Source organism: Aspergillus fijiensis (genome assembly GCF_003184825.1).
Source record: "Aspergillus fijiensis CBS 313.89 unplaced genomic scaffold BO72scaffold_105, whole genome shotgun sequence".
Classification (NCBI taxonomy): Eukaryota; Fungi; Ascomycota; class Eurotiomycetes; order Eurotiales; family Aspergillaceae; genus Aspergillus; species Aspergillus fijiensis.
The window spans coordinates 73,168-84,623 of NW_024469081.1; the positions used below are offsets into that span (position 1 = coordinate 73,168).

General features: G+C 47.9%; 6 protein-coding genes across 6 annotated transcripts; 3 read left to right on the forward strand and 3 right to left on the reverse strand.

Annotated features, from left to right (window-relative positions):
* Positions 1-251: 251 nt before the first annotated feature.
* Positions 252-952, forward strand: BO72DRAFT_392267 (uncharacterized protein; the record flags this gene model as incomplete). Its single annotated transcript, XM_040941895.1, has 2 exons — positions 252-481; positions 550-952. The coding sequence occupies 2 exons, from the start codon at positions 252-254 to the stop codon at positions 950-952; spliced, it is 633 nt and encodes a 210-aa protein (XP_040795345.1).
* On the reverse strand, positions 638-4,139 carry las21 (mannose-ethanolamine phosphotransferase LAS21). Its single transcript, XM_040946061.1, has 7 exons — positions 3,808-4,139; positions 3,714-3,758; positions 3,365-3,653; positions 3,174-3,301; positions 2,750-3,123; positions 1,674-2,684; positions 638-1,619 (listed from the first exon to the last, which is right to left on the reverse strand). Exons 1-7 carry the CDS (start codon positions 3,999-4,001, stop codon positions 1,081-1,083), a joined length of 2,580 nt encoding a protein of 859 aa, XP_040795346.1. The 5' UTR covers positions 4,002-4,139; the 3' UTR covers positions 638-1,080.
* Positions 4,140-4,566: 427 nt separating this feature from the next.
* Positions 4,567-5,079, reverse strand: BO72DRAFT_392261 (DUF2423 domain-containing protein; the record flags this gene model as incomplete). The annotated part of the gene is made up of 2 exons (XM_040941894.1): positions 4,567-4,709; positions 4,899-5,079. 2 exons carry the CDS (start codon positions 5,077-5,079, stop codon positions 4,567-4,569), a joined length of 324 nt encoding a protein of 107 aa, XP_040795347.1.
* Positions 5,080-5,331: 252 nt separating this feature from the next.
* BO72DRAFT_453774 (Zn-finger transcription factor) lies at positions 5,332-7,873 on the forward strand. Its single transcript, XM_040946062.1, has 7 exons — positions 5,332-5,734; positions 5,838-6,053; positions 6,123-6,194; positions 6,248-6,564; positions 6,655-6,760; positions 6,819-7,044; positions 7,115-7,873. Exons 1-7 carry the CDS (start codon positions 5,587-5,589, stop codon positions 7,632-7,634), a joined length of 1,605 nt encoding a protein of 534 aa, XP_040795348.1. The 5' UTR covers positions 5,332-5,586; the 3' UTR covers positions 7,635-7,873.
* Positions 7,874-8,048: 175 nt separating this feature from the next.
* BO72DRAFT_18118 (trafficking protein particle complex subunit) lies at positions 8,049-9,385 on the forward strand. The gene is made up of 4 exons (XM_040939467.1): positions 8,049-8,586; positions 8,712-8,829; positions 8,889-8,978; positions 9,049-9,385. Exons 1-4 carry the CDS (start codon positions 8,354-8,356, stop codon positions 9,178-9,180), a joined length of 573 nt encoding a protein of 190 aa, XP_040795349.1. The 5' UTR covers positions 8,049-8,353; the 3' UTR covers positions 9,181-9,385.
* Positions 9,153-11,098, reverse strand: BO72DRAFT_503706 (malate dehydrogenase; the record flags this gene model as incomplete). The annotated part of the gene is made up of 8 exons (XM_040949127.1): positions 9,153-9,768; positions 9,829-9,973; positions 10,033-10,117; positions 10,178-10,555; positions 10,618-10,705; positions 10,776-10,886; positions 10,971-11,002; positions 11,086-11,098. The coding sequence occupies 8 exons, from the start codon at positions 11,096-11,098 to the stop codon at positions 9,628-9,630; spliced, it is 993 nt and encodes a 330-aa protein (XP_040795350.1). The 3' UTR covers positions 9,153-9,627.
* Positions 11,099-11,456: the final 358 nt, after the last annotated feature.

Here is an 11,456-nt window from a genome sequence, read left to right on the forward strand (position 1 = left end):
GGCAGACCTGAACCAAACAGCGGGGTTACGCCTTTATATCAAAGTTACTTCAACCCAGGAGAAACATCTATTGCGCCGACTAGTGCTGCACACCGAACCATCCACGTGGCAGAGTACTGTGTAGTCTCAATACTATTTAGAAGTGCTCTGTCCTTTTCAATTTGAGCAATCCACCTGCTTCCAGCCAGGCCTCGCTGCCAATCACATCAATGTGGCGTATACTCCCCGAACCGCGCAGCGAGCCGCAGGAGATGGACCTGGAGAAATTGTTTGCTATACATTCGATTCTTCACCTCATATATCACCGCAACAAGAATCAGCATGGCAATACTAAGTGGTGGAAGTGGCTGGCGATCTTGAAGCGAACAACCCGGAAGCTCGTCATGTCTATTGGGCATCGGCCATCACACATCGCAGGTCAATCTTCGGTCCCAAAATACACAAATCCCCTGGCGCACACTATTATACCAAGATGTTACCTGTGAGTCGAAGTCCAGAACAACTCAAGGGTCTACACATATGGAAAGATGCGCTGATCTCCTTATAAAGCGTCTTCTCAACGGTTGTGGCCGACGGGCAGTTCTCCACACTTGGGGCAGTGCTTTTAGCCACGCTGGCCCGCCTTGCTAAGGCAATTGGAATCCGGAAGGAGCTCAAAATCCCTGCTACGACGGTGGGCACCTCTGCTTTCGGCAGCAGCAGCGAAACGACCAAAGAGGAAGATATAGGGATAATCGTTTCACGGGCCAGACACAAGGCAGTCACACCATTACCGCCAGACCATTGTGACCTGGATGATCTGGGTCGCATCGCGTACCATAAAAGTACAGGTAGCCTACCAAGGGGTTCAGGACGCTGCGAAGAGACGAAGATGGAGGACCGGATCCAGAAGAAGAAAAAGAAGAATAGGAGAAAGGATGCCATCGACGATTTGTTCGACTCTTTGCTGTAGGTGAGCTGGATGTGCACACTGTCGACATGCCTTCCAGAATCATCAACCAAAAAGTCTTCAATCTGTCTTCGTCAGCAAGACACCCGGTGGTACCGCATTCTCCGTAACCCGCGCCTATTTCATGCATATTATGAAAATTCCCCAAGTAAATTGACACCGAGATGGCCCATGACAGCCCATGCCATCATATAAAGATATTTAGGGGAGAAGACTGTCCAAATGAAAAGATGCGCCCTCAATGTCGCACAAGCGATCATGACACACAGCGATGATGTTGCTATATGGAAAGTGAGAGTAGTCATATGGACCTCTTTCCCCTTCCAGGTTTGTCTATACCGCAGGCGTCGAGCAGCCGAGGCCCACCATATTGGCCCAGCCCAATTGCCAACAAAAGTCAGCAGACCCACCAAGAAAACACTGTAATGGTCAATACCATTGTAAGCATTGGAAAGGTCGACGGAAGAAATGGCATTCGAACCACCGAATGCGAAGAAAGTCATATATTGCATCAGGAGGGATGTGATCGTCAATTCAATGCCAGAGAGGTTCATTGAAGCAAATGTAACTGCTTGCAACCTGAAAATTAAGAACAGTGGAATATTCGTGGTCCGAGACTGTGTGATCAATAAGAGAGCGAGGGCTTCGTGCATAACGCGGGTGTGCATTCCTAGCCTGCGTTAGTAAATTATCGAAGTAAGTAGGGCAATGGCCATAAATTTACCTGACTTGACTGGTCCCTTTTTACAAGTATTCTTCCTGCTGTATAATGTGACCAGGATAAGGAGGAGCAACCCTACGAAGACAATTCGTGAAAGGAGAATAAGCGGGACCTTGTTAAAGGCCTGTTTTAAGGTTCCTATGTGAGTGGTCCCAAGGAGCTCAGGGAAATCCGAGACCACAGATCCGAGCTTGAAAAGGAAAGCTGTTACTGTCACAGCGATGCAAATTAGACGCCACGGCTTGGATGAGTGATAACCGTTAGAGAGGTGAACACATATATCCACATATGTGACAATCACCAACAGCCAGAGAATGTATAGGTGAGTGGGAAGAAACCCGTGTGCAATGTCTGGCTCGGCCGCGAATTTCTGACCGGTTTGGTTCCAGCGCCTAAGAATACGGTGAGTTGCGAACAATCCCAACGTAGCATACTGGGCCATCGAGCTTGAGAATGAACCATTGCTGATGGGAAGTTGCTCGGAAGAAGCACAAGACCTCCGCGAAGCAACTTTCACATGTAGAAGGAATGTCCACGCTGAAAAAATCCAATTCCAGAATTGATGTTCTTCCTCAACATAGCTGCTTGCAAACATCATACCACCGTAAGACACAATGAGACCAGCAAAGAATGCCCCAGAATGCATCGATATGGACAGCTGCTTATAAGCATCCGGAAGAAGCAGCAAGACGGCGAGAGCCATAGCACCAATGCCTAGGAGAAGTTGTCGGAGGTTGTAATCACTAGCAGCATTGGTTAATACTTCTTGAGCTGATGATAAAAATCGGTTGAGCGCAGGCTCAAGCTCGTCTTGGTCCTCAGTACTGATAGAGTTGTCGATAAGACTCATCACCTGAAGCCAAGCACATTGGGCTTCGTGCATGCTGGTTAGCAACTCAGTAGTACATCTGCCCGGCAGTTGATCGACTGTGATCTTGTGATCTGGGAAATGATATTCCAACCTCCTCAGCAATTGCTTGGCATTCGCGAGCAAAACTTTGGTTCTTTGAGAATCTGAACAGAGGTTCTCTGTAAGCTGTCGATACACATATGTAGAGCGCAGATAGCCTTCTACTCACATGAATGCCACACACCCAGAAGGTCCGGAATAAACACGCCCAGATTGTTTAACGGGATGGGGAAACCAAGAAGCCCTGCCAGGGTCGGAACGATATCTGTTTGGTCGACGGTTTTGTAGCATTGAAAGTCATCGGGAATGTCTATCGGAGCTTGATGGCGGGGCCCTCCTATAGTCTTGAACAATGGCGATATGAATAGAAGTGCCGGTGACGTCTCACCAGAAGATGAGCCACCATGATTACCGGCATCGTTCATTCCGTGATCACCACACAGTACCAAGAGGGTTGATTGAAGGTGTCCTTCCCGCTCGATGCTAGCATATAACTCGCCTATCACCGAGTCCATTTCACGCTGCTTTCTGAGCATATGTGAACTAAACAGAGATTAGACATCAACCAAGCAAGCGGAGACGATAAGAAATACCTCTGAGGGCCCAATTTATGCCCAATATGGTCGAGGCCCAGGAAATGCATTATGAAGGCAGACCAGTCGTCTTGAAGGAGCTCACTGGGTACATGCCGAGTCACATTATGGTCAACCTCAGTGAAATCCTGCAGTGGGGGTTTAACTTGGTATCGAAGACACGCCAGAAAGATAGTAGATTGTCTACTCACTGAGACATAGAAGCTAGTAGTGCCATCTGAACGGTCAAACATGCCAGGAAATAGCTTGAGCCAGGTGTCATCACCATACATCACGAGGCGGTCACCTCTTGCCCTCAGTTGGGCAAGCCAAGTATCTTGAAATGCTAGTGTTGTTGACGTATCTGACTCCGCGATGTTAAATATAACGTCTAAAAATGACGGAGTAGACCCTGTAGTCATAGCTTTGAGACGGGGCATGGTGACAGTGGGAGAACTGGCGTGGGCAGTGAATGGAAGCGCAGCCCCTGACCGAATGAGACTGTTTATCTGTATTTTAGACCTTAACTCAACACAAGACAAATGAGACACTACTGCTGACCTCTGTGTGAATGTAAATCCTGATGCGTTCGAATACACAAAATCACTACATCGTGGCTCAGCTTAGCATCTAGGAATGATTTGAACAACCATACCTTCGCAAAGCATCGACCACCATGAAGATAACCTTGTCAAAGGGCGGCTTAACATATTGCTCGAGATCTTCGCATTTTGCGAGCCCTGAAACCAGTGGCTTGTATGGGAAAAATCCGGATGAGAAGATTGCGATAGCTAGGGGTATCAGTACATTGGCGATCAGTATCGCCGAAAGTCCTGACACAACAGCCATCCTCACTGCACTGGCAAATCCAGACGCACCGGAGCCGGGAAATAGTTGAGCCACGCACAGGACCTGTCGCGTCTCGATTTAGATCTAACTGAAGAGAAAGTACTGCGATGTTTGTGACTAAGTAGCCTCCATGTCATTCCTCGCGGAAGAAGACGAGGGGGGACTTCATTAGCTGATGCGTATGTATACTAACTACTGGGCCCGACTGACCGCCTTTGGGATCCACCCAGATTGAAATGCTCTTCGCAGACCATAGTAAAGTAGGTTTTATAAATTCCTTGCTGGTGAGACTTCAGAAGACTCTGGAAGATACTGCTACATTACTCTATGGGAACCTGAAGGCTCCCGATTTGATGCATATTCGTTATAAGAGAGGCCTAGGCGAAATATGTACTGTGTGCTGATATGTTTGCATCAATTTATCGTACTTGATTGCAGCTGTCCTTCAAACGTGACATGTCTGCAAGGGTAATTGACAAGATGACTTGTGGGATTAAGCCAGATACATGTTAACTCCAGAACTCCAGGATATAGAGCATTGTAGTAATGCGCAATACAAGGTCCTTTATTTCTTCTTGGACATTCTCTTAGCCTTCGAGGGATGGGGACGAAAAACGATGGATGAGCGGTTTTTCTTATTCTTCTGGATGCGTCCTGACTTTTTCGAGCGACCGTGAGTATCACGTGGTTTCTGATCGACGTCCATATCTGCATCCATGATAGGTTTGTGAGTGTTGAACAAGAATATAGGGTCACAGAAGCGGCAAAGAAGAGAACTATACCTTCATTAGAATCTGCTATTCTCGCCTTTAGATCAGTAGCCTGGCCATCTATAGTTCTGTCAATCAATGCCGCGAATAATATTCGGTCGAATATTGTTGTCGTGAGGGGACATACCAGATCTTGTTGAATCCTTTTCCATTTTGGAGTTGCCCTCATTTGGTTTCGGCTGAGCAGCGAGTTCCTGCAGCTTTGCTGAGAGTCTCTCGGTTCTGGCATCAACAGCAGGCCCGAAGACAGTAGCTCGCAGATTGGCTCTGTTGCGCTTGATGACACTGGCTCGACCACTCTTGGCCATGCTGAAAGGGAGAAATCTTTTATATACAAAAGAAAGAGGTAAGCCAAAAGAAGAAAAGTATAATCGCCGAGAGATACGGTGTTGCAAAATTTTCGTAGTTCTGGTTTGTTGAGGTCTTCTCTATCTTATCGCCTCGGGGGAAACTTTTTTCTTTCATTCCCTCCCATATCCATTACTCAAAAGGGTTAAAACCAAGGCGGCGGCCGATCTTATGTCATCATGTTGCTCGGAGGCTCTTCACAACTCCGCAATCCGCCATTACAAGTTCTGGAGATACAGATGAGTGCTCAAGAATTCGACGCATATCGCCTACAGTGTTCCCAATGCTTACTCTGCTGATCACTGAACCCTTCTTCTAGCAATATATGGTCCCACTCGAGCCAAGTATTGCGATGTCTTTGAACAGTGTTGCTCAGGATCCCGCAATCATATCCAATTATACCTCTTCCTGAGACGGCAGTTGAATGCATTTACCACAATATTGAAGAAGCTTGGCTGAAAATCAACATGGCATCTACTAGTCCATTTTACGACCTTCAGAGCACGGTTGCATTGGTGAAAACCCTGACGAATGCGCAGTTGAAGGACATCTTGAGGAATGAGGGGCTTGCGGTTTCTGGAGTGAAGGCGTCGTTGCAGATCCGGATCCTAGATTGTTCGTGGTATCCCCGTGCCTGTAATCATTGCTTGATCTCGAGCTTTTCATGAAATGAACGCGTTTGATCGAACTCATGTTAACCCTTCTTGAAAAATACCAGATATCGATAGACTCAGAGAAGGGGGTCATATTGAGAAGTACGATAGCATGAGGAAGTTCATATATCATACAGCACACCGGTCGATACCATCGCCTACACTGCCTCAGCAATCGTTCAACCAGCAATATCAGCAGCCTTCAGTTAGTCAGTCTCTGCCCACGCAGCATAGACCATCACCTTTGAGCATGGCAGTGCCGTCGCCTGCTATCACCCCAGGTATTTGAAGCTTCACGCTTCGACCCTTTAGACTTTCAAGAGCTTGAATAACCCGCCATTACTGAATAGGCCGCTTGACCTTTAAAGACAGTCCTTTCTATACGGTTCTGGACCAACTGACTCCGACGGCGGAATGTAAAGGTAAGTTCGTCGTTCCTTGCAAAGGGCTGTCAGTGACCTTAGATATCACCAAGTACGCGAGCACACTCGGGACAGCGTGGAGCTGAAAGTTGCTTTTACGCCTAGTATGGCATCCAAACTGCAGGCTGATCCAAACCTTCGGGTGATGGTTTTTTGTGCGGCAGACACGGGTCTCAATCAATATACCAAGTCGGATATAGCATTTCCTCATCAAGTTGAACTCAAGACAAATCTTGACGAAGTCAAAGCGAACCTGCGAGGTCTAAAGAACAAGCCTGGTACAACAAGACCGGCAGACATTACCAATTATGTTCGCAAGAAAGCAGGGTATCAAAACACTGTTGTCTTGACCTTTGCCCTCACCCAGAAAGTAAGCATCCACTCACGGGTCATACCATTCTGTGTCATTGTTTGACCATGATTCGGGCTCAATCACCTTAATTTGCTGATTTGCTGGCAGAGATTCTTTGTTTTGGTCAACCTTGTTCAGAGACATCCAGTTGACGAACTTGTCACCGAGCTCAAGAGAAGAAAAACTATCTCAAAAGAACAGGTCCTGCGAGAGAGTATGCATTCTTGTACACTTATAGATCTACTCGAGAGATCTAAGCTAAGCAATCTTAGTGAGGAGTAAGGCAGAGGATACTGAAATTGTCGCCACTTCAAGTGTTATGTCACTCAAGTGCCCTTTGTCGCATACTAGGATTACGGTTCCCTGCCGCTCTATAATCTGCACCCATAATCAGTGCTTCGATGCATCATCATTCTTGCAACTACAGGAACAAGCCCCGCAGTGGTTGTGTCCTGTATGTTCCAAAGCGACTAGTTTCGAGTCATTGCAAATAGACCAGTAAGTGCAAACACTAACCATTTTGTGCGCGGCGAATACATGAAAAGAGAACTAAATAAGTGTCTATCAGGTATGTGGATGATATCCTCCGTCTGACCCCGTCGGACACTGAACAGGTGATCATTGAGCCAGATGGGAAATGGTCTCATCCTAATCTCGAGGACATTGAGAAAGCCGGGAAAGCTACATCAGCAACAGAAGATGATGATCTGATAGAGATCAAGGAACCGGGGATATCACCCATCAAACAAGAGAGTTTCTCTGCTGTTAATTTGACCCTGCAGCAGACTCCACTCAAGTCACGCGAACCCTCTGCAACCTCGTCTGCAGTTCCACCGTCTATGAACAAGCGTCCTGCAGCCCAGGTGATTGACCTTACTGGCAGCGACGATGACGATGATGGCGATGATCTACCTGTCAGACCGACCAAACGGCCTGCGCTGGGTGAAATGGGGAGGAGTTCACTTCGCCCAGAATATCACGACTCGTACACTGGCGGGTTCGCAGGGGAAACGAACCTTACCTTATCTGCCCGGCTCAGCCCTGGACTTCCAGGCCAGGCAGGCGACTTTCAATCATCAACCTATTGAAGCATCCATGCACGGTGTCACGGCGCTTTCGGAATTCGGAAACCGGCTATCATTATTATACCTGGGATTGGTGGGACTGGGACCAGAGGTATTGCTCACATCTTCATATTAAAAACAAAGGATTTTTTTCTGAAAATGAAGGAAGCAAACCCATAGTGAAATGGACACATAAATACATTTTGAACATTGTGCGCTGTACAATCAGCTGCACTGCGATATGATCCATGTCGAAGCTTGGCGACATAGGTTCACTGTACAGTTTAGTACACTAATGAGTTTCAGTTAGACCATTTATTGACGTACGTGCAGCACCATATAAATACATTCAATATCTGGAACTTCAGGAAGACATTTGCGTGACTAATATTTGTGCGATTCATTAATAGTTGCATGTTGGCGGAATGGTTGCGAGGGTTGTCCTTTTCTGATGTGTGTGTTTTGGGCACAAAAAGCGGCAAGGTGTTTGTATGGACTATAGCGTAACTTGTCTCTGGTTAACTTAGCTGAGCTTAGTTACTCACTAGACAAACTATTACTGATTGACCACTTCTTTGAGCTCCTAACCCGTGACCTTTGCGGGCGGGAGGCACCCCATTGCTCTCGGCTCTCTATACTCAAGCCACCTCTCAGAGAATATTTATTCGCCTACCTCTTTCTCCGAATTGTCTCCTTTCACCCCTTCCTTTTCTTTCCCTAAACGAAGCCGTCCACTAGGTACTATGTCAGTGGAATCGCCCGCCCTCCTTGCCAACCATGCCTCCGAATCGCATTTGCGCCTTCTCGGCGCCTCGTGCCTGGACTTCCTCTTAATTGAACTCGTCCCTATGGCCGAGCGCTTAACAAGAGAGCTCACCCCGAATGAGATTATACCGGATGATGAAGGAATTAGGGAAACAACCTTTTTTCGGCTCGAGTCTCTTGGTTACAGAGTAGGGCAGGGCCTTGCTGAACGGTACGCCATATGAATCCTACCGCTGAAGGAATATCTTCGTAAAGGGGCGAGCAGGGAGGACATGGCGAGTCGCAGTTTTTGAGTGTCTGCTAATACACGTCTACTCGACTTGACTCGATGAACAGCTTTGCTCGAGACCGTCCACGTTTTGTGGATAACTTGGATGTGATCAAGTTTCTTTGCAAAGACATTTGGACGATTCTCTTCAAGAAACAAGTCGATAACCTGAAAACCAATCATCGGGTAGGCACTGAACACAAAGAATCGCCGCGAGATGGGCAGCGCTAAAAATAGGTCTTCAGGGTGTATATGTCTTAACAGACAATTCATTCCGGCCGTTCGCTAGGATGAGCACATCTGTCCGAAGTGAATCGGTGTCCATGGCTCAAGCGGTATAGTCATGCGACCCCTCACGGCCATTTACCTATGAAGTGTATACTGATTTTATGTGGCATTCGGCAGTATCTATGGTTCCCATGCGGTGTCATACGCGGTGCGCTCTCCAACCTGGGCATTTTGACCACTGTCCAAGCAGAGACTGCTGAGCTTCCAGGGGCCACGTTTCAAATCAAAACAGTCAATCCGAAGTCTTGAACAGACAGTCCAATACATCCGACACTTCCGGTAGTGTAAGCGTGAAACGCCCACGTAATTGGTCCTAGCAGGCTGGATACTGCCACAGCTCATTGCGCCCACCGACCTACAGATCAACCGACTACTGCATGATACCAAAAGTGGAAACCGAGGCACAAATATACATGTTGCTTGATTGTATGGTGCACATTTCTCGTACCCCAGAGTCATGGTACTAGTTTGTAACAGCCTCCACGACTACTGTGTCAATTTGTCCTCTACTTCTTCCTTCAGAGCCTATCTTCAAGGAATGACAACGATCAGCGATACTCTATCCATTACCATGTCCGTGAACGACGAGCGAATCAACCGAAAGGTGTCTTTCAGGTAGGAGACAAGTGTGCGGTATCAACAAAACATCGACTAGCGGATGGAAAACTTGCAAATGATGTGCGGGGATGGACGAATTTACTTTGGTGGAGGATTCTGGATGAAGTCGATGCCTTTTTCGATGTTGCCTTTCAGGCCCTTGTTGCAAGCCTCAAGAAGCTTCTTCTCTTGGTCGGTGATACCCTCCAAGACATTAATAGCCTTCTCTGCTCCATTCGCCTGTTTTCGCAGCGTTAGAACCGGTCACTATTTGCCTTGCAATCAGGTATCGAAACTCACCCCAAGAGCCACAAGAGTAGAGAAAAACTCGACGCCCGTAGCCTTGACAATCTCGTCACCACCGGGAACTCCAGGCAAATACACAAATGTGGGCTCGACAATGTCCGTCTGGCCCTGGGAAGCCTTTATCACACTCTCGGCAAATCTAAGACGCAACAAGATAAGCTTGAGCTGTAACATGGTGGGATCGAAAAGGAGTCAGACCTGAAACCAGCAAAAGCCATAGATAGAGTCGCAGATCCAGCGCCATCCTTAGCCTTGACAACCTCATCTCCACCAAATTGAACACCTGGGCTAGCATAAGCATACATACTCAGAGCTTATGATGACCGAAGCGGGAGTGACTCACGATTAACCAGGGCATCATACTTGTCTGATGGGATCTGGAAGGCGGGCGTAGCCTTGCTGAACAGCGGGACAATGGTTTCACCAGAGTGGCCACCCACAACGGGGATCTTAACAGCAGATGGGTTCTTGTGGCCTGAGAATTCTTGGGTAAAAGTCTCCGCGCGTACAACATCCAGGGTAGTCACGCCGAAGAGGCGTTTAGGGTCAAAGACGCCAGCGGCCTTGAGTACCTCTGCGGCAATGGGAACCGTTGAGTTGACGGGGTTAGAGATGATCAGAACGAACGCCTTGGGGGAAAACTCGGCAATGCCCTTGACCAGGTCGCGCACAATACCAGCGTTGATCTTGAAAAGATCATCGCGGGTCATTCCAGGCTTGCCTAGCAGAAAGCGTTGGCATTAGAGTTCACGACCTGTGGTGTTTAAAAGGGGAGGGACTCACGTGGAATTCCAGCGGGGATGACAACGATATCAGCTCCAGTCAGGGCATGCTTCAAGCCATCATCCTTCGGCAAATAGCCAGTGATTTTCTGCGAACGGGGCGGACGCCATCAGTCATTAATACTCCATCAGTCGAGGGCCAGGCTTGTGGGTACCTACAGCAACAGAAGAGATGTGGGACAAATCGGCAGCGACACCCGGAGTGTTAACAACATCGTACAGGGCGAGTTCGTCAACCAGCGGAGAAGTCTTCAACAGGAGAGACAAGGGCTAAACAACCGAATAACAGAATGGCAGTCAGTTGGGAGTTAATGGCTCGGTTGAGAGGACAATCATCGGAATAGTGATACAGACCTGGCCAATGCCACCCGATGCGCCGAGAACAGCTGTTTATGGGAGGTCAGTGGAGGTTGTTGCATGTTTTCCCGTCTATATCGGAAGCTAGGTCGAATTGTAACCAGGCACTCACCCGCTTTAACCATCTTTGGAATGCTGTGACTCTTGGAAGGAGTGAGATATGCAGGTATGCAGTTATGCAGCTCTAAGGTAGTGTGAGTGAGAGGTATATGTGAGGAGACATAGAAAGGAAAAGGCAAATGGGTCAGAGGGATGAGGAGGGGAGGGGAGGGGCAGGTCAGGAAGGGTTGGACGGGGGAAGCTTTTGTTTGATAAAAAGAAATGACGGGTGGGGTTGGGTGGTGGTATGGTCACATTTTACGGTGAGCAGGTCAGGGAAAGTGCCATTCTTCTGCTGGGGGGCTTGGAGCCTTCGCGGCTTGGGACCCGGGGCTTGAGGATTGGTTGGGATTTGGTGAGGAGAGGAAGAGTGGGTAGGAGATC